Below are 27,999 nucleotides of genomic sequence, written 5' to 3'. Positions count from 1 at the left end.
CTCCAACAACACCAGAAAAAGTGGATTTGTCGCTAGTCGCTTAAAAACTCGCGCTGCTTGATTTTTATCAAAATCGCTGCTTGATTTAGGGCGTCACTCGCCATTCCCTTTAGGAGCCAGCCGTGGTCTGACTTTGGCGAACTGCTATTTCATTGGCGCATCGCGCACGGTCTTGCTGAAGCGGTGTAGCGCCTTGCCTCTAGAATAATGTTGTTGTTTTTTATATTCTGTTTATTGTTGATGTAAAATTGTAAAATGTTCAATATTCATAGTGATTTTTTAAAATAACTGATGTGTAATTTTGATGTTGAAGTCGTATTTCTGATGAGTAGTGAAATAATGATAACTAAAATAAAATATAAAATAATATAACTCCACTACATGCACCTCATACAGAATATTTGATCATTATTAGTACATTATTCAGATTAACTCCACAGTACATAACCTGTTTATTTAGTAAACATCATTTTCATTCAGGATGAACAATTCTAACAAATATTCAAACATGTAGTGAGTGCAGAGTTTTATTATCACTCAAAACCTAAAACTGTCCATTTATGAACAACGTCTAAAAGTAACTGTCACAGAAAACATAGAACAGTTCTAAAGGTTAGTTACAATCTTTGGGGTTTTGTGTAATTAGAACAGAAACAAAGGCACACATTAGTCATAGTCAGTAATATTGTCATTAGGCAATATAAATGTCATTGTAAACAATAGCAATAGTGCAGCAAGTAAATCAAGTGCAAGTTGAGGAAACTATTTGCAGTGTGCAGAGTAGCTCCACAGACAGGACGAGTGAAGATTTCAGAGCCCAAGAGCCTCTTCTGTAACCTGGCAGCCCAGCAGAGCATTACCCACAAGAACACACTCAGAAAGGTTGGCCACTGAAACACACAGACATCAACATCATTATCATCATCATCATCACCATCACTACAGTAAAGCTTATTCATGAAGCTAAAATAGGCTAACTCTAGCATTTAACTGTTGTGATGTGATTATTATTAAAGGTATCTTTTAGTACTTGAATAATTTTAGTATAAACCATTTTAGTAATTTAACATAAGACTGATTTAACTGATGTCTGATTGAAATAGATGCCTCACCTTTCTGCTCAAGGATCCATTCTGTGGCTTTTATTGCCACAAACTGCCACTCGACCTGATCGTCCATCTTAAACCCATGTAACCAGATCAGAGCCAAAACTGTAGCCCAGACCCCCTTCTCCACCTGAACAGAATACCACACAGGACATATAAAACATGAACAGTGTCGTTAGTGCATACAGTGCCTGCTCCTGCATTGATTAGACATTACATGTGATCAGATCATCACAAGAGAATCCAACACAACAAATTATGCAAACACATAGTTTTGATGGTAGATTTAAGCAAAATGGTCCAACATTTATTATATTTGTTGGAAAATGTGTGTGAACCTCTGCTTTCAGTAACTGATGTGCCCCCCTTGAGCAGCAATATCTTCAACCACCATTTTGGTCAATACTTACAAATCTGCTTCAGCGCAGTGATACTGATGGGCTTTTAAGCACAAACTGCTCTTTTGAGGTTGTTAAACAAAATTTCTATTGGATTTAGGTTATCTGTATATATATATATATATGTATATATATACAGTGCCATCCATAATTATTGGCACCCCTGGTTAAGATGTGTTCTTTAGCTTCTAATAAATTGAGTTTTTTTCTAAATAATATAGGACCATTGGGGGAAAAAGAGTAAAATCCAACCTTTAACTCAAGTGAATTTTAAGGGGAAAAAAATCCCTGACTAAGATATAATTATTCTTCATAAAATCACCTGTTCCACAATTATTGGCACCCCTAACATTTCTTAGGAAATAAATGTAATTAAAGTATTTCTGTCATTTCTACAGTAGTTTACGAAGTTGATCAGAGTATGTACGAACATTTAATTAGTAATTCACAACTTCCTGTTTCCCTGGGGTATAAATATGACGTGACACAGAGGCCATTTCTCTTCAACATGGGAAAGACAAAGGAACATACCATTCAAGTAAGGCAGATGAGTGTTGACCTCCACAAGTCAGGCAATGGCTACAAGAAAATAGCCACTCACCTCCACCTGTCCATATCTACTGTCAGAGGAATTATTAAGAAGTTTAAAACAACTGGAACAGTGGTAAACAAGCCTGGACGAGGACGCAAGTTTATTTTGCCACCATGCACAGTGAGGAGGATGATAAGAGAAATAAAAAGGTCATTTAAAAAAAACAGGACAAAAAAAAAATCTGGTGGCTTCTGCCCATAAGCTGAAGATTGGTCGTCACTGGGTCTTTCAGCAAGATAATGACCCAAAACATATGGCCAAATCTACACAGAAATGGTTCACCACACACAGAATCAAGCTCCTCCCATGGCCATCTCAGTCCCCAGACCTCAACCCCATTGAAAACCTGTGGGGTGAGCTGAAGAGGAGAGTGCAGAGGAGAGGACCCAGGTCGCTGGATGATTTAGAGAGATTGTGCAAAGAGGAATGGTCAAAGATCCCTCTATCTGTATTCTCCCATCTTGTGAAACATTATAAGAGAAGATTAGCTGCTGTTTTGTTGCCAAAAGGGGGTTGTACAAAGTATTAACATCAGGGGTGCCAATAATTGTGGCACACATGATTTGATGTTAAACAATTATTTCTTAATGTGGAATTTTTTCCCTACTGAATAAATTCACTTGAGTTAAAGGTTGGATTTTACTCTTTTTTCCATCGTGGTCCTATATTATTTAGAAAAAAACTCAATTTATTAGAAGCTAAAGAACACATCTTAACCAGGGGTGCCAATAATTATGGAGGGCACTATATATATATATGTATATATGTTCACTATACAGAAAGTTAGGCTGTATTTGAGTTTCAGTCAGAAACATTCATTAGTTGTGATGTCAGAATTTTCATACTTTGGGAAGCATTTCCCAAAGCAGGGTTTTCCATGACAAAAAACTCAATTTGTTTGTGGACGGTAGTTTATTAACCTCAGTTAATAAAACCTAATCATATTTAAATCTATCAAGATTAGGAAGTCCAATGCTTTATCATAAATTGAAAAAAAAACCTGGGACAACAACCTACCATTACCAACAGTTTGTACTTTGAGTATGGTTTCTATCACTGGTAGATCATAATAATATCTATAAGTTATCTACTTATATTTAATACAGCACTCACCTGTGCAGGGGTTTGCTTTACCACCTCTTCTTCCGTCCTCCCAAACACCTGCGCCAGAGCGTTGTCCATGTCCCAGCAGCCTGAAGCCTTCTGGAGGGAGATAAGCTGAAGCAAGTGGTCTTCAATCTTCGGCAGAATGTCTACACTTTCTACAGATTGTGCTGAACCCAGAAACAGAAAAGAGTATTAAACAATGAAATACTAATATAAGTGTTACTGAGTACTATGTCATTTTTAACCTAAATATTAACATGAACAGGTATCACTTGAATGGACCATTAAAGATGCTACATACATGCTCACCTGACATTTAACTAACTATTCAACTGAATTAAATGCAACTAAAATAAATGTAAATGACTGTTGGTCTTAGGTCTATTGACTGTAACCCTACACTTAACCCTAACATAAACCTTAAATCTAACCCTAAAGGGGTAAGGATGAGGTTAAGGTTAGGATGAGGTTTAGGGTTTTGTTAGGGTAGAGTTCAGTTGCATTTAAGCAACATTTAGTTAAAGGTTAGTTAAAAGTCAGGTGAGAAATCTACGAGGCATCTACAATAGACCATCCAAGTAAAGAGATACCCATGAGCATAAGTAACCACAGTACAGATTGTATAACTTTTGAATGTGTGAGTGAAGAGACCGAAATTGACTTTAACCATGTCAGTGTCAGCAGATAAGGACCAGCATGCATTATTAGATTCAGGTGTAATTCTTCCTGAAAATAAAAAGGAAAGATGCAAAGTTGGAGAGAATCATAGTTATTAAATGCTTTTGGAAGTAGGAAGGTTTGTGGAATGTGTGGACTAAACATAGATTCAGGTGCTTCCATTTATTCATGTTAAAATGTGATTAAAAACTAAATTAATTACTATTATTAATATGCTAATAATTTTCTGTACTGATCAAATGTCCAAATGAGAGAAATGAACTGTCAAGTTCTAGTATTGGTACAGATGGTTGTCCATAAGTAGTGGTATAAAAGTGCCAATCTTTAGTGTAGCTTATTAAAAAGATACTGAAAAGGCTCAATCAAATAACATCTCTGGACCAAGAAATCTAGTTGATATGCACTGTGGAACAGTTATCAACAGTCATCAGGTTATCAATGATTCACACTGAGGTAAAGATCTGAATCTGATGTTGGTTAAACATGCAGAACATTAAGTGTAATTGCATTAGGAGGTGTAAGAAAGCAGTATAAACATAAAGCAGAAAAAACATAAAATACCATAATTACAAGTCAAGAAGTCACACACCTTTACTCGTCTTTTTCTTTTTCTTTAGCATTGCAAAACATCCACCAACTGTAAGGAAAAAAAGAAAAACTTGAAATAGGCATATTAATATGTTCATTTTATGTAAGTAATAACATGCTTGGAAATATGTGTACAATAAATAAAATAATCTTACACAGACTCGATTGACATGCTTTTCTGGGAGCTTTTGTGAAGAACATAAAAGAAAAAGTTAATGAGAATATCATATGTTTTATAGTAAGTCAAATCCAAATGTCTGCAAAAACATTTATTCCTAGTTCATGAGACAAAACACTTTAAATGTAAGCTGTGAACCACAACATTAAAATGAATGAAACAACATTTAAAGTATTTGACAAACAACAAAATAAGTATTTGAACACCCTGCGACTTTGCAAGTTCTCCCACTTAGAAATCATGGAGGGGTCTGAAATTTTCATCTTAGGTGCATGTCCACTGTGAGAGACATAATCTAAAAAAACTAATCCGGAAATCACAATGTATGATGTTTTAATAATTTATTTGTGTGTTACTGCTGCAAATAAGTATTTGAACACCTGCCAATCAGCAAAAATTCTGGCCCTCAAAGACCTGTTAGTCCACCTCTAAAAAGTCCACCTCCACTCCACTTATTATTCTAAATTAGAAGCACCTGTTTGAGGTCGTTAGCTGCATACAGACACCTGTCCACCCCACACAATCAGTAAGACTCCAACTACTAACATGGCTAAGACCAAAGAGCTGTCCAAAGACACCAGAGACAAAATTGTAGACCTCCACAAGGCTGGAAAAGGCTACGGGGCAATTGCCAAGCAGCTTGGTGAAAAAAGAGCAACTGTTGGAGCAATTATTAGAAAATGGAAGAAGCTAAACATGACTGTCAATCTCCCTCGGACTGGGGCTCCATGCAAGATCTCACCTCATGGCGTATCAATGATCCTAAGAACGGTGAGGAATCAACCCAGAACTACACAGGAGGAGCTGGTCAATGACCTGAAGAGAGCTGGCACCACTGTTTCCAAGGTTACTGTGGGTAATATACTAAGAGGTCATAGTTTAAAGTCATGCATGGCACGGAAGGTTCCCCTGCTTAAATCAGCACACGTCCAGGCCCGTCTTAAGTTTGCCCATGACCATTTGTATGATCCAGAGGAGTCATTGGAGAAAGTTCTGTGGCCAGATGAGACCAAAATAGAACTTTTTGGTCTTAATTCCACTCGCCATGTTTGGAGGACGAAGAATGATGAGTACCATCCCAAAAACACAATCCCTACTGTGAAGCATGAGGGTGGAAGCATCATGCTTTGGGGGTGTTTTTCTGCACATGGGACAGGACAACTGCACTGTATTAAGGAGAGGATGACCGGGGCACATGTATTGGGAGATTTTGGGGAACAACCTCCTTCCCTCAGTTAGAGCACTGAGGATGGGTCGTGGCTGGGTCTTTCAACATGACAATGACCCAAAGCACACAGCCAGGATAACCATGGAGTGGCTCCGTAAGAAGCATATCAAGGTTCTGGAGTGGCCTAGCCAGAAAATCTTTGGAGGGAGCTCAAACTCTGTGTTTCTCATCGATAGCCCAGAAACCTGGCTGATCTGGAGAAAATCTGTGTGGAGGAATGGGCCAAAATCCCTGCTGCAGTGTGTGCAAACCTGGTGAAAAACTACAGGAAACGTTTGACCTGTAATTGCAAACAAAGGCTACTGTACCAAATATTAACATTGATTTTCACAGGTGTTCAAATACTTATTTGCAGCAGTAACACACAAATAAATTATTAAAAAATCATACATTGTGATTTCTGGGTTGTTTTTTAGATTATGTCTCACAGTGGACATGCACCTAAGATGAAAGTTTCAGACCCCTCCATGATTTCTAAATGGGAGAACTTGTAAAGTCACAGGGTGTTCAAATACTTTTTTTCCTCACTGTATATATATAGTTTTGTTTTATTTTCTGTTAATTAGCTCAGGTTGTGGCCAACTGAGTGCAGGACAGAAGTTAATGCTTAAATCAGGTTATTTTAGCTGGTGTACAGTCTTAAATTAAAGTGTGGGCACCCTTGGCCAAATGACATTCCACCACATTGATCTGATCTGATCTCTTTTTTTGTTAAAATATTTTTTAAGCATTTACTTAAAATAGTGTGTTTTGTTTTATAATGTGACTAAATGTGTAATTTGACCATGGGTGCAAAATATTATGGTGGTCATTTAGGTACTTCTGACCATTTTAATTATTTTGAGCAGGTTTGGCCAGTTATTTATGTCCAATGCCAGTTAGAAAAGTTTACTAATGGTCACTTACCTCTGGAACAATAAAGGGCCATTGGCATTGCTGCTTTCAAAAACTTCCCTCCTAAACAGAAGCCAAAAAAGGATGTTATGATTTCCATGTCTGCTGCTGTTTTTGTACAAGATAAAAGTGTAATGGGAGCAGAGGTTTTGTGGAAGCAGCACTGACTTGGTGCGGGCACTCTCCTCTGCAGCATTGGTCCTTTCACAGCTTCTCCACTGCCCTTATGAACAGCGATGAAGGCAGTGTGTGAGCTGCTCACTCCAGACTCCACACTGAGCTCCACCACTCTGGCCTTTAAAGCTTCTCTATTCCCTCTTTCAGTCTGCCACTCCTGTTCCAGAGAGCGGATCAGAGACCGGGCAGCCAGCCTGTGGATGGACAGTCTGCACAAACACAGTTTGTTTAAGCCATATGTGTGTGATCAAGTCAAATGACTGGCAATCTTAGTAGATTAATCGGCCCTACTATGCAATTGAAGAACTAACACAGGGTTGTAATAGTGAAGCTCACCAGACACAGGAAATGAACCCAGGTCATCTGTATAGTAATAATCACAGAAGAACACCAATGTTGCTTTACTGCTGGGACCCTTGCAGTTGGTCAGTGTTGTCTAACTACATTTTCACCACACACTCAGAAAAGCACACTGTGGCCTGTTGTGATGCATTTTATCATGACAATGATAGATATGCTAAAACTGTTATGCTGTCTAGAACTACATGTTATGTAATGTTACCTGGTACTCTCAGCAGGCTTTAGGGAAAAGCTGAGTGTGTTGGAGACTTCTTGACCTGCCAGACGGTACTTCACTGTTACTGTCCCCTCAGAGTCCGAACTCTGACTCTGCAGACAGAGAACAAAGTGTGGAATTTAACTGAATTTGATATTTAGTCAAAAACAGTGTTTCTATAATCATGTCTTTAAATAAAAATTATACAAAATAATAAAAAGTGTGCTTATAAGGTACATGAGGCCCATTAAAGCTGATTCTTTCAGTTAATTGTGAAATATATCACCAAAAACTGCCAAATTAATATGACATTCATGCTTACTAAGAGGCATGTATATATTTCTGAGTAAACTGTTAGAGACACAGCTGGTTTCTTGTAAATATCAGCGATATAAAAAAGCTCTCACCTCTCCATTCAGTTGGGCATAAATCAGTGCCCTTTGACCCTGGAAGAGTACATTCAGGGGTTGGCTCAGGCGGTTGGTGGACATGCCTGCTGGAACCGTCCACACTTCACTAATATCATCCACCGCTGGCTGTAGAGCATAGCGGAGAGACTGCATTACCTAGGAAGAAGAGTAAAGGAAAGAGTGAAGGAAGGGTTAAATATCAAATGTGAAAATTGTGAAAAGGAGTGAATAGACATGCAGTGTGCAGAGGACATTATTTTCTGATAATTAATAACTTTACATGCTGGAAATGATTACTTACTCTCCAATACTAATTACTGATATTATAAAGTAAGTATATCAAGTAATTCATTTTATTAAAATTACTAAAGGAACTCAAGTTCTTCTGTATAATTTTAAAGTCTCCTGCTTTACTTTGGGCTGCATGCGGTCAGATCCTGTGATAAACTGCGCATGGCCACATCCATTCCGAGCCATTCCTGTGATGAGGGCGGTGCTTGCACCTTCACCAATCCCAAACGTGAAACACCTGTTAAAATACCATCAGTTCAATTATCTATCTCTCTCTCTCTCTCTCTCTCTCTCTCTCTCTTGCTTTAGTTAGATTTGTTTTGTTCGTAAAAGAAAGTACATAACACATAAAATGCAGTTTTAGGAAATGGGCTAATTGTTTTATGAGCTGTGTTTAAAAATCCTTCCAAGAAGGTTGTTGTTTATTGTGCACACTAAAACAAAAAGGTTGACGGAAGAGTTGTGACATTAATTATTTACATCCACTTATAAGACACTGTAAAGACAGTATAGTTACAATGGAGAGAAATACACTGTGTATTCTAGTTTGTTAAGTATTAAAAAGATATGAATTCATTTTTAATCATTAAACTCCACGTGCCTGTGGGATTCGGCATTGTCTTTCACAAGGGAAAGAACTTCTTTGGTGTTCCCCACCTCTCCATCAGTGAAAACAAACAACTGTAGAGAAAGATAAAATGAAATATAGAACTTCAACACAAAACACTAAGGAATAAAAAGCACTAATAAAGAGGTACCCCACCCATGCTCAGCCTTCCAAAGCAACTGTTTACATCCAGACAGAAATAGAGATTGAATTGTAGTTTCTGGTCAAAATATTTTTATTTAGAATACTCTTAGTCCCATAATGATAAACTATATTTATTTGTATGCATGTAAGGATGATTATTGGATTGCTAGGCTAAGTAAAAGGTTTTCTTATTCACAACCCCCATCACTAGTCACACAAACCATTGAAGAATTGACCTGATCTTTTAAAATGCAAATAAATAGAACACAATAAGAAATGTAGCCTATCAAGTGTCACCAACACCGAACACTACATAAAATACACTTGTGTTGGGATCCATTTATCCATGAGGGATAAATTCCATTCAGAAAGAAACATTTAACATGGACTTTTATGAAGTTTATACATGTACATGGACTTCTATGATATTGTTGGTATTGTTTATATTTTCATATAAACATAACTGGCTAGCTGTGTTGGTTTTGGTTTTTCATCTCAACAATATCTGTCATATACAAAATAATACTTGCGCATGGCCTTGTCCTAGTTTTGATGAAAGTGCAAGCACCGGTCTTATCACAGGAATGGCTCGGAATGGACAAGGCCATGCACAAGTATTATTTTGTATATGACAGATATTGTTGAGATAGTAATTTGTAAGTTTTTAAAATTATGACTGAAGATTTTAAATCATATATTAAATCATATTTTCACCCTTAAGAGAAAAGTTAAAAAGCCTTGCTTGAATCTTTACATTATTCTGTGTAAGTGTGAATGTTTGTGTGGGCAAACATATTATTATTATTGTTTCATGTGGGCGGATGAGATAAGCTCAGCTAGTTAGTTAATTTAGATACTTAATGACAAAAAGACATAACATCTTTATATCCCTAAGTTACATGTAACTTTTAACAATTTGAGCTTACTACACTCTGTACCACTGAGGTGCATGCAAAGTTCACAGAATGCAGAGCTTTTATGCTGAAATGCAGACCCAAAACTCTAGTTATTGGTTATTGGTACATACTGGTGCCGCATATAAGCTTGCACTCTTCCCAACACCTGTGTACCACAGATGAAAGGCTATCTGAGCATGTTACCTGTCTGGGGTGGTTACGGATGCACTGCTGGTTGTAAATGTGTTTCAGAGGCTCCAGAATCTCGGTGCCGCCCATATTTGCGTCAATCTCCTTTACTCTCTTCAAAGCTTCCTCCATTGTCTTCTGAGTGTATTCCACACTCATTCTGAAGTCCGGAAACACATACACCAGAGTTCAGTCTCTCCTAAACCAGTCCTAAAAGATTTCTGAAAGTGTTTAACTCATGAACGCAGACTGTGTAATACAGTACAGTAAATTCAGTACAACATGAAATTTCTCTTACGGGAAGAATGATTCGTAGTTTGAACCAAAGCCATAGATATTGAAGTAGCAGCCCATAGGAAGACTCTTCAGCAGCAGGAGCAGAGTGTCCTAAAGCCATCAAACACTATTAATAAATGCTGTTCAAATGCTTTTTGCAAAATAGGTACAATTAGTTCAGTGCTAAGTCTTACCCTGGCACTCTCAATACGCAGCTGTGCACCACGTCCATTATGCATTGCATAGCCCATACTGCCGGATCTGTCCATCACAAACACAAACTCACCACAAGATGACACAGATGACATTACTGCCTCAGGGAACTCTGGGTACAAACTCAGCAGGACCACAGGGTCTCCCATTAGAGTTCCTGAAAAAGACAAAAATACAATGAGCAGTGAAGCAAAGGGGGAAAAGACAGAACAGAAAAAACTGCAAAGGGTGCTTTGTAATATTTCCAGACAAACCAACAGACGGCAAAAACTGTGAGATGAATACTCCACTTTCCTTGTCAGCTTCAGAATATCAGAGTTCTTTTGCAAACGATTAAATAAGTGTACATAACTCAGTGTACCATTACAATGATTGTGAAGCTGTGGTTTTAACATACAGTTGCTACATATTGTTGCTTTAAACCTCTGTTTAACTGATACTGTGAAAGATATTCTGTTTAGCTTACCTGGCTTTGCAGTGGACACTCCTGCCTCCACTATAGCAGTGGGCTGGTGGGCATTCTCATAGTATAGATACAGCTCCACATCTCTGTCAAACTTATGATCTGCACACAGACACACCTTAACATACAAACACACACAAGTATGATCAGAAACACTTAAAACCAGCTTGTCTGACTGGGCAGTGAGCCAATATTTATCATGGTGACAACTGAAATCACATTATGCTCTTATGATAATATATTCTGGTTATTATTAAAGGGCCCGTATCCTTTTTTTTTTTTTTTAAAGATTTATTCTATTCATGAGACCCACTTATACTGTTTGTGTGGTTTGATGTTTTAGAGACATTCATACTTCATTTTCTTACGCCGTAGTTAAACATTATTACTGTTTCTAAAACTGCACCTTTCTTTTAGCTGGATATGAGATGAATGAGCTGTGATCTGACTGGCTGTCTTGTACTGTGCCTTATTAAAAAAACATACAAAGAACAAGTGCTGAGGCTAAACTGTGGCAGGTGAAAAGGTGGATATATGTAAATGAACTTTGAACATGACTGTGTGGACTGGAGAGTGATGATATGCATGTATTTTAACAGTTCAAACCACTTTATTTAATAAAGCAATGGTGATTCAGTTTCTCATTAAACTGTTTCTGAAAATATTCATGTTAAATGTGCCACTGCTTACATACATGCACATTCACTAAAACACACATACAAACCTTTGCCATGGTATGATCTGCATTGAGGAACACCAGAGGCTTAAGGGCACATTTGGACTCTACTTTAGCGATGGGGTTGGGAGAGCTCACATTGGCAGTGAAAGAGAGAGAGTAGGGAATACTTGCTGATGATGTTATCTCTGACACTACACCACTGTCTGTACCTGAGAGAAAAGCAGAGAAACCAGGATTAAAGGTTCATGTTTTATTAAAGGTTCAAGGTTTATATTGCATTTAGACAACAGATTCATGCCTGCTTAGCATGATTCATTTCCAGATGAGTTATCTAGTAAAGATAAACTACAAACTAGTATGATCTAGTATGATAAACAATATACAACAACAGGAAGTGTGGATTAGAGCTTGCATTTTTGAAGTTTAAACTTGGATTTCTCATGGCCTGTTATCCACTTGTAAGAGACTATTGCATTTACCTCCATGTTAGTTTTCTCTTTCCTTATTTTATTATCTTAAAAACAGCAGGTTTGGTTGAACTAGAATTTTAAACTTTTAGAAGTGGGTCAGATCAATAGCAGCATGCTATTCGGCTTTACATATTTTTTTCAGATCTGAATAAAGCTCTAAAAAGTGCTGTGTCAGGTGTGTCTTGTGTTTACGTAGGTGTGTGTTGGTAAATGATGAAAAGGAGCAGCATGTGTCGTTCAGTAAGCTGAGGCGGTTTGGTACCTGGTGGTGAGTAGCGAGGGTTGAGCACTGCAGGCAGGCAGAAGCGCAGGGAGTGGTCAGCCTGCACAGAAAGATCAGTGACGTAGATGAAGGTGACAGCAGCACTCTGGCCTGCAGGCAGACTCCCCACACTCAGCTTGAACACATCCTCACTCTCTTCACTCTCCTCCAGCAGAAAGGCCTGATCGCCTGAAGCGATCGCATCATCATACTCCTCCTTCGCCTGGAAAACAGACAGAGCACATCAACCTGAAGCTTTACAGGTTCATTTCACTGTCTCACAGAGAGATGAGAACGTCACAACACTCTGAGAGGGCAAGTGGTTGTGTGTGCACTGTTCTCTTTTTAGCATATGTTGTTGTATCTTACTATGGGATACACCTCTTTTATGCAGTCCTGAAAAAGCCTAACTTAACTTTCCACAGCCCAAGACTGCAACTTGCTCGCCAGGAGCTAACTTACTTGAATGGTTCAGTGGTGTTACCTCATTCTTTCACCACAGGAAGTAGTTTGACTGGTCACTATCCACTTTGGCCACCCCTACATAAGGGTTTTTTAGCAATGGGGTCTAATAGTTGCTAGTATATATCCTAACAGACTATTAGCCAACCACTGCTACCTTACCTGACATCAGAAAACCCTGGGCAATGTTCAAATATTGCACCAGGTATCTTCCGAAGGTAGCTTCAGAGGTGTGTCAAAGTGGAAAGTCATTTCTTTCCCATGCATTACAAGTGACTGTGAATTTACACAATCAGCTTTTGAAAGCAGCCAGCAAATCCAGGTGTTAATTAAACACCAGCTGGAGTGAAAAGGACATACATTTCACACACACAGAGGTCATTTACATGCTTTTACATTTTACAACTGTACAAAAGTACAAAAGAGGATAAATAGAAAATATTAAACACAATTAAAATAATAAAGCAAAATGTAGTGCAGTTAAAAGAACAGAGTTTTAAATGGAGCTGAAAGTCTGTTTAAATAAGAGAGATTTAAAATGGTAAAGACCGGATTTAAAATAGTGTCTAGGCTCTTCTAATGCTGTGTGCTCAACTGGTTCTGTTTAGGAGCAGAATATTAGCTTGCTTTTGGCAGGAATAACTAAGTAGTCCCTAACAATTTGGGAGTTCTGCTCGGTTTATATTGCTGCAGTCTATCAGATAAGACCAAAAGGAAGAATCTTCCTATTGGTTTTTGGGACTCTGACACACTCTCTGTGTTTAAATCTAGATTAAAAACCTACCTGTTTGATCAAGCTTTTGGATAATCCATCAATGCACTGTACTGTTACCCTTGCTGAAATAGCTTGTATGAACACTAACAGGTTTGGTCTGTACTGCTCTCTGTTCACAAGTTTCTGGTCAGTTCTGCAGTCTCCCTAATCTACTTCCTTCTTTTCTCTCCCCTATGTGCTGAGCTGACCCCTGCTTGCTGCTGATACAAGTCCATTTATCTGATCTTATCACGCTATATTCCCCCCACCCCACATGACATTTCCCCTAATGTTTTCCTTCCTTTCTATTTTTTTCTGTTTCTTTCTTAAGTATTGAGATGCCTGAATCCAACTGTTCCCTCCTGGTTCTGCCTGACCTGGCTCTCCACTACCCTCCTGCCCGCTGTCCTGCTCTGGGCCCTCTGATTGATTCACGACTCTGTTTACCTGCATGGCCTTTATCATTCTCACTCACATTTTCATATTGTATGGCTTGACATGAACCATTTCATTTTTCTTAATTCAGTTTAGTTTTATTGTTGTCTTTATTCCTGTTTTGTTTTTTATTATTATCCGGTGGCGACCTGACCTTTACTCAACTGCAAAACGTTCTGCCCTATTCAGTGAGTGATGTACTTAAGGCACTGACAAAGTGTGTAAGGGGACTGTAGTTTTTTGGGGAGAGGGCAAAATGAATCTGAGTAACACCTGTATTGCTTTGGTAAGAAATCCTAATGTCTTGTAATTAAATAAAACAATACAAGACATGCCATGTTTTTTTCAAGTGTCTTGTTAGGTTGTATCTCTTACTCACCTCATCTTTCTCCTGCAGCTTCCCTACTATCTCCTGATCTGCAATCTTGGCACTGAAGTGACAGAGAGCAGCTTCTGCAGGAATGGGGAAGACAAACAGGGCCTCCAGGGGGCTGTTTTCCTCATTTGCATACTGCAGGGTGGAGCTCACGGTCGCTACATGGCCCTGGACCTGCAGATCCACCTCTATGCTCTTCAGAGGAACTGAGCAGGAAACATAATAATCCATTCATACTCCAGTAGTTTCAGTTTGAAACTGAATCAGATCATGACAATGTCACACCTGCTCTAGTTAAATACTAAATCATCCTTCACAACTCCTTCTTAAAGACAATGAGCCAGATTCTTAAAACTATAAATGCCTCATAATGTACTTTCTCTGTACTGCTGTAATAATAATCAATAAAATGTCTGCATGATGATAAGCTCATAGATATTGATAACCAATGCTCTGAGAATAATGTAATGTTTGGTAAAATACAACAACAAAACAACAGAAACAAATAAACAGTAATACAGTATCACTACAGTTTATTAACCTTTTACAATTTTATACAATTCTGCATTAATTTGACATTTGAAATATAATCAGATAATTAAACAAATAATGCAAAAATGTTTTTACATTTGTACATAAATCTAAATTATTCACCATTTAATATTGTCTGAACACTGTGTGGATGTCTAGGAGTATGAGTAAATTTAAAGGTCTAATTAAAGTAATCTGTTTCAGACAAGAGGATGGCAATCAGGTGTCAGTTTAGCAGACCCGTCCATATTTCAAGAGCATAAACTTCTTCACTACCAGTCTGGTCTTAACAACACAGATTGATGGAAATATACCATGGCTCGACCAAAGGGCATTCTCGAGGAACTCTTACTGAAGCTCATCAGACTGGAAAAGAAAATACTTTCTACAGGATTTAGACACCATTACTGTACTGTAAGGCAGATGAGATACAAACAAAAAGTAAATTCAGCACCACTGTTGCTCTCCCAAAGAGTCATCTAAAGCTAAAATCACTCCATCACTGTTGTAGTAAATAATATTATGAGAAGTCACAAACAACCCCAGGGTTCCATCTAGGGACCTACAGGCCTCTCTTGCATTGACTAATGTCTATGTATACGAGTCCATCATCAGGCAAGTGCTGAACAAGAACAATGTGCATTAAAAATGAACCCTTCTGGAACAGCCAAGTTATAATCTACAGTCTGTACTGTAATTACGAAACTGCAGTAAACAGGAATGGTGAGCTCAAGGTGGAGGTCAAGTTAAAGTCTCCTGCTTTTGCTGGCATAACTGTCTCTACTGTCCAGGGAAGACATTCCACTAGATTAAAGTTTATTTTTTTTAGGAAAAAACTAACAAACCAGAATTTCATTAAAAGAACACATCTTTAACTGTTAAGCACAGGAGGTGGATTGATCATGCACTGGGCTTGTGTTGCAGCCAGTGGCACTGGGGTACATTTCACACGTAGAGGAAGTAATAGATTAAACTCTCAAAACATGTAAAAGACCTGATGACGAAAAAAGGATTGTACAGCAATATTTTTATTTTCTAAACACACCTCAAAACCCACAATGGACTACCTAGACTGAAGGTGAAACCTGCCTCCTCAGTGCCATCTACAGGCGAACTGCCGTCTCTGCAGCAGAATTCCAGAGCTGAGATTTCAAGATTAACGTTACTTTTCAACCCCCACTGAAACGTATTATCCCCAACTGTCTGATACAGCAGAGAGAGCCTCTGTGTTTAAAGTACCTGGTTCATTTTTGACGGTCAACAAGCCACAGTTCACCATCTTCTTCACTGACAGGAGAGTGGGCGTGATCTGAACGGTCCTGTAACACAAACACTGTTTACGAGAGAGAAGCTCACCTGCTCTTTCAGTTAATGAGCTGAGCAAGTCTGTTCAGTGAACAGAAAATGTGTAAAACCCGAAAACACACACAATGCAGCACCGTTATCTGAGTTTAGGGCTGTCGAGAGGCGCTGCAGCGTTAGTCAGTCCTGAGGAAACTGAAAGAGAAAGAGACTCGTCCCTACCTGTGAATGTACAGCTGGCAGCAGCACAGCAGTTTCTTTAAAGCCCTGTTCAGCTTTATATGACTAACAGTTTACTGCACAGCAGCTCCTTTTATTGTGAAGTGGGGTCATACGGAGGGATTTACAGTAAGAGCTCGCCCAGGACTGGGAAACACCGCCCCCTCGGTTCCTCACGCAGCTCCGGGATCGTCAGCTGACCCTGTGTTAGGACGAGGCTGCTCCCATGAATCTCAGCGAACGAAACTCAAAAAATATATATATTTATGATATATCTGAATTGAAAATGATAAACTAGTTTAAGACATAAAGTGTGTTTACAACAATTTAAAAGCTTATTAAAATTAACTATAAATATTACCAGATATTTATTAGATATTCTATACTTTCCCAGTGTTGCTAGGACAAATCTTTAAGAAAAGTGGCTTCATGAAGAAAAATATGTTGCACCATGTTTTATACAAGGCGAATACAGAAAAACAGTGGACATTTATGTGTCCTGATTAAGAATATATTTATAAAGTGCCAGGGCAAAACTGTATTTCCCAGCAACACAAGTTTTAGTACAGACATAAATCCACTGAGTTCGTGTATTCGCCCCCCAGTTTTATAACAATAGCCTGGGTATTTAAAACTAGGCTTTATGAGTTTCAATGACTTGGATTTTTAGCGATTTTTGGTACAAACAGTTAACGCTCAGGTTAAAACATGATTTAAAACACATGAAAACTTTCACGAAGCGAAAGTTTCTCTTTCACACCGAACTGGATCTGTCTGAAATTGTTCAGTCATCGACCCTCCCGTTGTTTTACTGGACATTTTAACTGCGTGTGCTCAACAGATCCAAAACAACCGATGAACACCTGAGCTGTGTCCAGAAACACACCTGAAGTATAATCTCCTCGCTGAATCTCTATTTGACATGATGGACATGATGTCTTGTCCTAAATCACTCATTTCTCCCTACGCAGTGCACCCTCTAAGTCACGAATCAGCAATACAGCTATACCGCCACCCACCATCCGCTCCATCGTCCATAAACCTGAGTGATCGCGTGCAAGCAGCGAGACGACAGCTCCAGCATCTCAGTGTACTGAACCCCTGAACCTGCAGCCTTTATCTAACACTAATTATTAACATTAATGACCAAAAGCTAAACTAAACAGATGAGTTTTCAGCTGGGATTTAAAGATTGAGACTGTGTCTGAGTCCCGAACATTATCTGGAAGGTTATTCCAGAGTTGGGGGGCTTTATAAGAAAAGGCTCTTCCCCCTGCTGAGGTTTTCTGAATTTTGGGAACGAGTAAGAGGCCAGCACCCTGAGATCTAAGTAGTCTTGATGGTTCGTAGTATACAGTAAGATCCTGCAGGTACTCAGGAGCGAGGCCATGTAGGGCCTTATATGTTAATAGAAGAATTTTGTATTCAATACGGAATTTAACTGGGAGCCAATGAAGTGCTGATAGAACTGGACTGTTATGGTCAAATCTTCTAGTTTTAGTAAGGACCCTGGCTGCAGCATTTCGCACCAGCTGAAGTTTATTGAGGTTCCTGCTGGAACAACCTGACAGTAGTGCGTTACAGTAATCTAGCCTTGAGGTAATAAAAGCGTGTACTAGCTTTTCTGCATCCTGTAGAGATAAGGAGTTTCTTAGTTTGGCAATGTTCCTAAGATGCATATAGGCTGTCTAATACTAATATAAGCTATATGATGCTCAAACGAAACAGCAATACCCAAACAGAGCATGATATAACCAAACTAAATTCATTTATGTTCATCAACAGGTTAAACATGAGTATTTTATGTTTAGTTACGGGTTAATGGCTGTTGTGATGTTGTGCAATATGTAGAGAGTAAAAGAGAGTAATTTGTTTCTGAACACTGCTAACTCTCTGTGTTAAGTTAAGCTGTTTTAGACGCAGCTTCACAATACTGTGCATTAAAGACGTTAACGTTAGTTTCGGGTCACAGTTTATTCAGTCCACCTGAACACAACTCGGCAAAATTACACAAAAGTCACGCAAAATTATTTCTTATCCTCTCATTTATTTACGATGTGTTCTGTGTGTAACACAAAGCGTTAATCACAGTATTGCAAACACCACATGTCTTCACTACCCTTAAAGACAACACTTAATGTGTCTTAAGTACTATCAGTCATGTTATTAGAACTTTTTAAAAATGTTAAATGGTCTTAAAGAGAACAAAGTAAGAAAAGAAATTAAGAAAGTTACCATAAATGCAAACAAGAGATGAAGCACAGAGAGTCACAATCACCAGCTGTCAGTCTGCACAGCACCTCGCATGCGCAGTAGAGGGTGAACGTCTCATTATTGAAGGACATGACGATTGTTTAAAATGTTGTATTTGTTGTTCTCGTGCATGAAATGAAAATCTGATAGGTTTAGTTAGTTGTATGTATTTTATTAAAATAGTCTACGCTCCCAGGAGGACAAAATAACAGATATTTCCTCCTCACCTTGATCGTGAAGAAAAGTCATATCCCAGCCTATTTAAAGGCTCATCGGAAATAGCAGTTTCTGATTTGTTAGTTCTTTGGAAATGTTTACGTCTGCGTTCTGAGTCTTTACAACAAGTGTAACAATGAAATGTCACCCCGGCTCTCCGTCTCCTTGTCTTTTTCACTAACGATTGTGTTTTAGAAAAGGTTCAGATCTGCTCTGAACATACTTTAAATCTTTTTGCTCAAGATTTCTGAAACTGAAGGCAGTTGAGTGGCTTCACTTCTTTCACTGCTGACCACAATATGATCTTTTTGGCCATTTTTTTTGTGGAGAACTCTTCTGCTCAAGATGTGTCCCTGATTTCTCCATGGTATGGTATAATAATAACACCATCCCATCCATCATGGACATTTATACCGCCCGCAGCGTCCTGCCACTTGACTCCCCACAATGTGTGCACAATGTGTGGGTCCTCCCCCTCCATTACTTGTCTATTACTAGTGACTTGAGCTGAACAATGTTGTACAATATGGCCAGATCTTTAACAATGGAAACATATGGGCCTACCTTGGGAATTATAAGCAGGATGGAGCTCCTTACGCTTGTAAACCTGGGGCTATGCCTGCTGCCTCTGTAACTCTGCAACTGTAACTCAATCTGTTTCAACTGCTCCTGTTGTAAAGCCAGAGTTTTCTCCAACTCCCCTAATGTTGACCCCCCCCCCTCTCTTTTCTGCTTCACAACTACAGCATCACATACTAAAAAAAGAATCATAATTAGGGGATGAAACACTTAGCTCCCAACCAACCCCTCTTCTTCAGCCCAGAACATTGCCTCCTTCCTCAAAGCTGCAAAAGTAGTATCCAGGTGTCGTCCTCATATTTAGCATTGCCCTCCAAATGTTCATAAATGAAGTCAGCTTCTTCTGAAGCACTGAAAACCCTGGAGGCCACAACAAACTCAATATCTTCTAAAAAGTCACTGACAGAAAAAGAAGAACTTCCAGAAAAGTTCCTTTCCTTAGTATACACTACTATTCTTTCTCCCCCTCCTCTACATGCCCTTAGTACCTCTCCATGCCAAAGCTTGTTTTCAGTTGCCTCTTTCAGGTGTCTCTCTTGCCACCAACACTTCTGACAGCCTTCTTTGCAAGTCCTCCATCTGTTCTTTCAACTCCTGCAGCGACAATCTCCCACTTTGCCGGCTGCTCTCGCCCTGGGACACACCTGATTCTCCAGCATCCATCTCTGCTTACAGCTTTGTTCTGTTTTTGTTCCCCCTTTCCCCTGCCCTATAACAATTTCTAATTCCTATTCTTGGTAGAAGACGATAATCCTGCTCACAACGCCAAACTTCTCTTACAGGTCTCACCTTTCCAAGAATAAATTTAAATTAGAACATTTTATTATATTCATTTATTCAAATGATACTTATTAAACATGGTTTATACACACAGGCCACTTCAACCTACACATAAGTCAATTTAAATTCACAAACCATGCCAAGTGCAAAACAAATTCAGCAATCAATTCTGTGGATATATATGGGAAACCCAAAAATAGTGAAAACGTGACTCAGCCCTTCAGCGAAGGCTACTCATCATTCTCAGCCAGCATTATCTAAGATCAGTTGACCTCCAGCATCATCCATTTGAAACATGCCCCAGACACAAAGTTTCATTCACCATGCTGACCCCACCTTCAATGTAGAGCCTTACCAACTACAGGGGTCTCCACCTTTACATGTAAGGGCTTCGCACATGTACCTCCCACTCACTCACTTTACCCACCTACACGAGCCTCGCACATGCACATCGAAGCTGCCATAAATTAGTTAAAAAGCCTCACAGCTACAGGGATCCCCACCCTTACCTGCATGGGCTCTATGCAGACCCCTCCCCACTCACTCAGTCTACCCACACATGTGCCCATTTTCACTTGGTCCCACTGATTTATAATGGTCTGGTGCTGGCTGTCCAGTACAGCAGTGTTTGATATGCTGTATATTCTGGTTTGCGGTTGTTTGGTGCTGTATGCTTGTGTCAGCACAGCACCTCGCGTGCGCAGAAAAGTGCTGATGTCGCAGTATTGAATGACATGACGATTGTTTAAAATTTAGTTTTTATTGTCCTTGTGCATTGAAAGAAAATATATCAGGTTTAGGTAGTTGTATGTATTCTATTAAACAAGTCTACACACCTGTTGCCAGTCTCAAGGCCAAGGGGTACCTAGGCCATGCACAAAATGGCATCTTCGCCATGGATGGCTGTATGATGGTTGTGATTGATTCTCTTAGTTTCTCTCTCACTGTCTCTCTACATGACAAGGAAGAAACCAACACACAGGTTAATGTGTCATCAGTCTGTGGCAAAAAGTTTTTCTGAACCCACTAACCAAGCCAGAGGCTGTAGTTCCCTTGCCACTGATGCCTAAGAGTGCTCTCTACTGGGAGAAACGAAAATGACCTATTAGCCTAAGTTAGTCCAAATAAATAATAGTATAATTATACAATGATGTGGAGATGGCAAATGTCAATATTTTATTCATAATAGAACATAGATGGCAGAAAGGTTTAATCTGAGTAAATGTAACATTTTAAGGGAAACATATGTTGATTCAAAATTTCATGGCGTCAACAAATCCCAAAAAAGTTGGGACAAGGCCAAAGTCTGGTCAAAGTAGTTAAATGTATTGTTGTTGAATTAGTCTATGCACTAAGGTGAAAGCAAAGAGCAAGAGTCTTGCCTCTTCACCATGCGACTCACCATTAACGACTCACCAAGAGAACAAGATCGTTAATGGTCAGCTTTTTAGAAAATCATAACTCTACTTTCTAATGCTTAACGACACATGTAAACGTGAAATTACTGTTTAGAGATTTTAACAAGTTTTTGGTTAAAAGTGATTTCTAAACACAACATATGCTGATCTATAGAGGGGCAGTGGCGGCTCAGCGGTTAGAGCGCCGGGCTATCGATAACAGGGTTGTAGGTTTGATTCTCGGGCTCTGCCACTGTTGGGCCCTTGAGAAAGGCCCTTTACCCTCTCTGCTCCCCAGGCACTGGAGTTGGCTGCCCAACGGTGTGTGTGTGTGTGTGCGTGTATACTACCATAGATGGGTTAAATGTGGAGGACACATTTCACTGTACAGTGACAAATACGTGCATCTTTACCTTTAATGGTTTGGTGCTGGCTTTCCTCTATAAACATGTTTTAAACACCGCATACACTGGATTGTGCATCTTTGGTGCTGTATGTTTGGGAATAAGCATTGCACCTCGCATGGGCAGTACAGTGTGGACGTCATCAAATGGAAAGGAGAAACTACAATGTTAAATTCAACCAAGCACCAAGTACCTGTACAACAGTGACATATTAGATGAGCGATTCACTATTCCCAGTACTTAATATTTTCCGAGAGATCTGTACTATTAGGAGAGCACCGTTATTCTGTAGAATGCTATTGCATGTCCTACACTGCCGTCTCATGAGTACCTAACGCTGAAAGGGTGAAGCTTGAGGGATTTTTCTTTTCGTTTGGTCAGAAGTGGCAAAACTGGTGTTTAAAGGAATTTGTAAAGTTAAGTGTGAACTGCACATGTCTTGCCTTCAAGTTGGCTGTTGTCACAATGAAACATGTATGGCCTGTTGAGAATTAAGTAATGCAAGTTTACACATTATTGCCAAAAGGTATGTGTGTAAAACATAATTATCAACAAGACACACAATGTCTAGTTAGATAAGATAGTTGCAGATTAAGATCATCGCCAACCATGTATTCCCTGCTACAAAAACTAGCACAGAGCTTGGCAGCAGCAATTCCATCACATTTCTGCACGCCATTACCCTGGTATAAAAATGTATAGCGCTGGTGGTCACCAAACACAACAGCATAAAGCAGTCCGACATGCACATAAGACTTTAAATGTTGTCCGTTAGCTAAACTAACTTATACCACAGAGGTGTTAGCACTGACTGAATGTGTTAATAATTAGCTTGCTACAACAGCCTGTGCCTAGAGAAGGCAACAAACGTCTTGGTTAAACAAAACCACACACATCTTGTGATATAACTTACTCTTAAAAACATACATGCTCACGATGCGCTGCAACATATCAAACAGAAATCTTATCCTTCAAACCAGCAGCTCGACACTCTCAAGAACACACGGGGGAAGAGATGACTGAGAGTATATTACAATATATATTTTTTTTTAGTTTCAGTTGTTATTGTACTATTAACTGAGGACTGGGATAGGCTGTGTGGTGTGTGTGCATATAAGCAGTGTTAAACAGAAGGAAACAGTGTTTCTACAGAAGGTGGGGTTGAGGGCATGGTATTTCTCCTATTTCTGTTAAATTCTTAACTTCCACACCCTGGACCACACCCTGAGTTGAAACGGAAAGGCGCACTTAGAAGTGTTTCCTGTCAGGAGTCTGGGTCGGCCTTCTGTGGTCTGTGTGTGAATCCTGGCCCAAAAACGTTAATAGTCTGGTCCATTAAACTGATACAAGTTGCTCATGGGTTAGACAGAGGACTCTGGGCATACCCAGGGAAGGACTGGCCATCTGGCATAACGGGCATTTTCCTCATGGGCGGACGTGATATTTAGGCCTTTTTTTATTTCTATATTGGTCTGACCGGCCCATAAAACGTTGGTCCTGCCTGCATAATACATTCGGCAAAAATGTCAGCGCAAGGGTTTGTTTTCTACATGGCTGATGACAGTGGTGGTGGAGGCGTCCGCAGTTCTGACAGTGCCATTCACAGTGGATGGGAACATGTAGTAGAACCTGCAGCAAGCTGGACTGCTTTCAGAAAACATTGGCTATGTAATGAGTAGGCTAAAACAACCCAACCCCTTGATAAAATGCGTAAACGTCAAAAAAAAAAAAGGCTAATGTTCTATGGCCACGTTAGTCTTTATTGTAAAGGCAGGTGAGATAAGCTAATAATATCCTTACCACTAACGGCTATTCCAAAGACATTGTGTACACTGACTGGATTAGAAAATCAGCCTAGGTTAGTACTTCAGTACGTTTGGTACAATAATACTTCAGTACGTCTTTCATTCTGAACTAAATAGTCTTAAATGTGAGAACACTTTTCAAAACCCCCAACAAAAACAGTCAGCAGCTGCTTTGTCATTTCATTATTATGCTATTATAGTTTGCTGGGTGAGTAATATGCTAAACCTAGGCCTTTTTGGCCCAGGAAAAATGTTAGCCAGTTTTTATGTAGGTGGTTAGGAACAATGGACAGAAATCACAACTCTTATTATATTTCATATAAAATTATATAATTTTGTCTATTGTCTGTGTTATGCCATTACAACTTCTTTACAAGAGAATCCAATAATTCTAGGCGTATTTGTAAAGCCACCACTCACCAACATGTAAAGTGAGTCAGCGAGCAGCATTCTGATTAGGCCTAGGCTATTATGTAGCCTAGGTGGCTAAAGACAATGTATGCTACAATAAAAGAATATCTCACTTTTCAAAATGACATAATTTTGTTTATTGCCAGTGTTATACCAGTGCTGCTGTGAAGATTTTATTTTTTATTAGAGAACCCAATAATTCTACACCTGACTGCATCATTATGTAAAGAAAAAAAAGGCAACCCATGGTCTCTATTCATTTATTGTTGAGTTTGGTTGAGATGGCAACCCCAGAATTTAAAGTGGAAGTGTCCACTTCCACTGATTCCTGTTGCATTATTAAAAGTATTTTTATGTTTTTGATAGTGCTTTGCATTTTTACATACATTATGAACAGTATTTCTATGAATTTGACAGCGACATATATTTTCATATGCATTATTAAAAGTATATTTAATTAATAGTATTATTAAAGATATTTTGTAAAATTAAAGATTCTGCTATTTTGTCAGAATATATTATATTTAAAAGTTACTTTTGTTAAGATTGTCATCTAAAAGCTGTCTAAAACAAATATTAATGTATTCAATGTATAGTTTTTGTGATAAATTACACTTCTCAATATTTTTATAAGTCTAATTTAGTTTTCTGTCATTTGAAAACACAGGGAAATTGAACAAATGTATTTGGAAAACCTGTAAAAATTGTACAGTGTAACAACACAATTTAACGGGACATGTCCTGTGGTCTGGGTATTTGGTAAGTGTGGATTGTGTCCTCTTCAATTCTGTTTAAGTCCTACACAGATGATTCAGGGGGTCTTCAGTGTCTTCATTTTTTTCAGCTAATTAATAGAAAGCTGTGGTTTACGGTTTCCGTAGTTACCAGAGTGTCTATGACGTCACAAAGGCGCGCGTGTCCATGCTGCTCTAGTTGATGGTCAGAAGTTGGAGGAGCAGGACGCTCGTATAGACTCTCTCTGTTTACCCGGATCGGACGACCTCCTACAAAAGGTAAGATCCACATTTAAACCAGTTCAAATCAGAACCAGAACCGGATTCTTTCAGCAGCAGAAAAACACGACCCGGCTCTCAGAAGAAGCGCCTTCATATTTGACGAACCCTGAACCTACCGTTCAGTAAACATCATAGACTCTTCACCCAGAAGAAGAGCACAGGCTGTTCACCAGCAGTGTGGAGAGTGTAAACAGTTGTGGTTGGGCTGTGTAAAATGTGGAGCGTTGTTGTCGTTGTTCCTGTGATGACCGCTGTGATTGAAGGTGGTTGAGCAGAATGGGAGTGAATGGAGCACAGGTGTTCTGCGCTCTCTCTCTCTCTCTCCAAAGTCTTAAAAGTAGCTGGACGAGCGAGCGTGTTGAGTAATTGCGCGCGCAGAGAGAGTCGAGCTCGCGCTCCTCACAGCCCAGCGCTGGCGTGAGCGCATTTGTGCACGCGGAGCAGAGACGCTCCCTCCCGATCACGGTTTTACACACACACACACACACACACACACACACACACACACACACTCACTCAGCAGCTTCAGTGTGTGTTCTCTGTTCAGAGTTTTCACTGCTTGTCACTGAGGAACACATGAAGATGAAGACATGGCTGCTGTAGTTTAGTGCTGCTCAAACTGTAGCTCTGTAAAGTCTAACTGCACTTCTTACTGAATTTATTAACGTACCATAACTGAAACACTAGACAGTTGGGATAACTTAAGCTGATTACCTTAAACTAACTTTAAAATGAATAGTTGAGATACACACTCAGTTCATTTGTGTAAGATCAGTTTTTTGTCATATTTTGAGTTAAGGTGAATTTATTCAGTTGAGTTATACTGGCTGACTGACTGAACTGAGTTGTTCCAGTGAAATATGGAGACCTTTAGAGAGTGACTTATGTTTTTGTACAATCTTGATAAGTAAAACTCACACCTTTCCCATTGGCTTCTGGCCATCTATTTGCATACTGGGCCTGCCCCCCCATTCCCTCACCATCATTGTAAATTCAGTCCTCCAGACTGCCTTCCCCTTTGTGGTGAGCTGTTGTCTATTTTTTACTGCAGCTGTTTGGTTTTAGCAGTAATAGAATTGCTATTCTTATATATTCTATATTCTATACTATTCTTTTTCAGCCCAGTGAAAGGTGAAGTTCAGACTGACCCTAATGGGAAAGAAGATGGACGCCAATGGACTCAGCAGATTGAACACCAGTGAGGTACAGAACAAATCAATGCAGTCATAAATTAGCCTTGAATATGAACCACAAATTAAATTATTATTTAATTAAATTTTATTATTAAATTTTATACTCTGTTATTTACTTATACTTATACTATGTTATTTATTAATGGAAATTGTAGCACACACTAGTGCATCTCAAAAATAGAAGATACTAAAATGGTGAACCAGGGTTTTTGGTATTTGATGTTACATAATAAACATTTTTATTCAATATAAAAATTAAAGTATACGTAAGTTTGTAGTTGATTTTTCAATTAAAAAAATATTTTTAAAACCAGTAACACCTGTAGATATGTGTGTATCTTACACTATTTCTCTCTTTTCACAGTTACTGAATTGCCAGGGTAGGAGACTAGCCAAGACACTCTGCTTCAACTACCTGGATGAGAGAAACATCTTCATCTTCTTAATCAGGGCCTGCTCAGGACTTTCATGAAGGGCGTTTTCAAGGTTGCTAAAACTGTCTGATTTCATGAGCACTGTGATCTGTACTTCAAGAACAGTTCCCACCTGGCCTGTGCAAATCAGGAAAGAGTGAACTGGCTCCATTGACCATAAAGGCTTTGGTTTGATATCACAGTCATCTGAGAAAGACTTACATAGTTTATGTGCTATCAGTCTGATGCAGAGCTGCTGAAGGGGAGCACGCTTCAGTAAAATGTTCCGAACAAAATACCCTTACTCCTGCTTTTGGCCGCCTATCACAAGATGCCGACAGAAGGCTCCAGACCATATGCCATATGGAGAATGATAGACTGAAAACAGCCAACACTGCAACCGCATGGTGGTCCTAAGTTGAATATAAAATAGAGACTGTATGAGAACTCCTGGAAAAGCTTTCCTGCAAGTAAAAGGGCTGGTCAGCAGAGTTCAGACATTCATTTAAACGACTGCATTCAAATCATCTGTAAAGTGGAGTTTCCAACTGTCTGGAACATCTGGAAGAACCTCATTCTTGTTGTCATTCATTTTCCATCCTAAATGGAAAACTGCTGCTTTTCTTCATCTTCTTAATCAGGGCCTGCTCTGGACTTTCATGAAGGTCGTTTTCAAGGTTGCTAAAAATGGCTGATTTCATGATTCTGTGACGAAAACAAAAACACAACTATGACCACTACAAAAATACTACTACCGCAGAAACTGTGAGCACTGTTATCTTGTTACTGGAAAACCTGATTGGTTACATGAACTCAAATTGTTTGATGAAGCCAATTGCCTAAACCATTTAAGTTCAATAGCATTTCTTCTGTAAAATTATTTGAGTATAAAATACATCCTGAACTGAACACAAACTAGGAACTGGTAAGTGTTATATGAAGGTAACTAAAGGAAGTGAGTTTTAATTACTCTGCTTATGTTGATATTATTTTTAAACATTTTCACAACTATATTGCAGGCGAGAACAATGAGAATCATAATCCAGCACAT

General features: G+C 39.0%; 1 protein-coding gene across 1 annotated transcript; it reads right to left on the bottom strand.

The window, feature by feature from the left end:
• Positions 1–439: 439 nt before the first annotated feature.
• LOC140549076 (von Willebrand factor A domain-containing protein 5A-like) lies at positions 440–16,613 on the bottom strand. Its single transcript, XM_072672351.1, has 20 exons — positions 16,485–16,613; positions 16,200–16,279; positions 14,433–14,635; positions 12,403–12,625; positions 11,716–11,879; positions 10,995–11,109; positions 10,510–10,685; positions 10,338–10,426; positions 10,055–10,199; positions 8,805–8,884; positions 8,327–8,441; positions 7,910–8,068; positions 7,509–7,615; positions 6,938–7,155; positions 6,782–6,832; positions 4,625–4,654; positions 4,471–4,518; positions 3,210–3,370; positions 1,113–1,236; positions 440–890 (listed from the first exon to the last, which is right to left on the bottom strand). Exons 2-20 carry the CDS (start codon positions 16,237–16,239, stop codon positions 811–813), a joined length of 2,328 nt encoding a protein of 775 aa, XP_072528452.1. The 5' UTR covers positions 16,240–16,279; positions 16,485–16,613; the 3' UTR covers positions 440–810.
• Positions 16,614–27,999: the final 11,386 nt, after the last annotated feature.

Source organism: Salminus brasiliensis, chromosome 2 (assembly GCF_030463535.1).
Source record: "Salminus brasiliensis chromosome 2, fSalBra1.hap2, whole genome shotgun sequence".
Lineage (NCBI taxonomy): Eukaryota > Metazoa > Chordata > Actinopteri > Characiformes > Bryconidae > Salminus > Salminus brasiliensis.
Note: the sequence above shows the minus strand (reverse complement) of the source record. Positions and strands in the feature narration are given on the sequence as shown.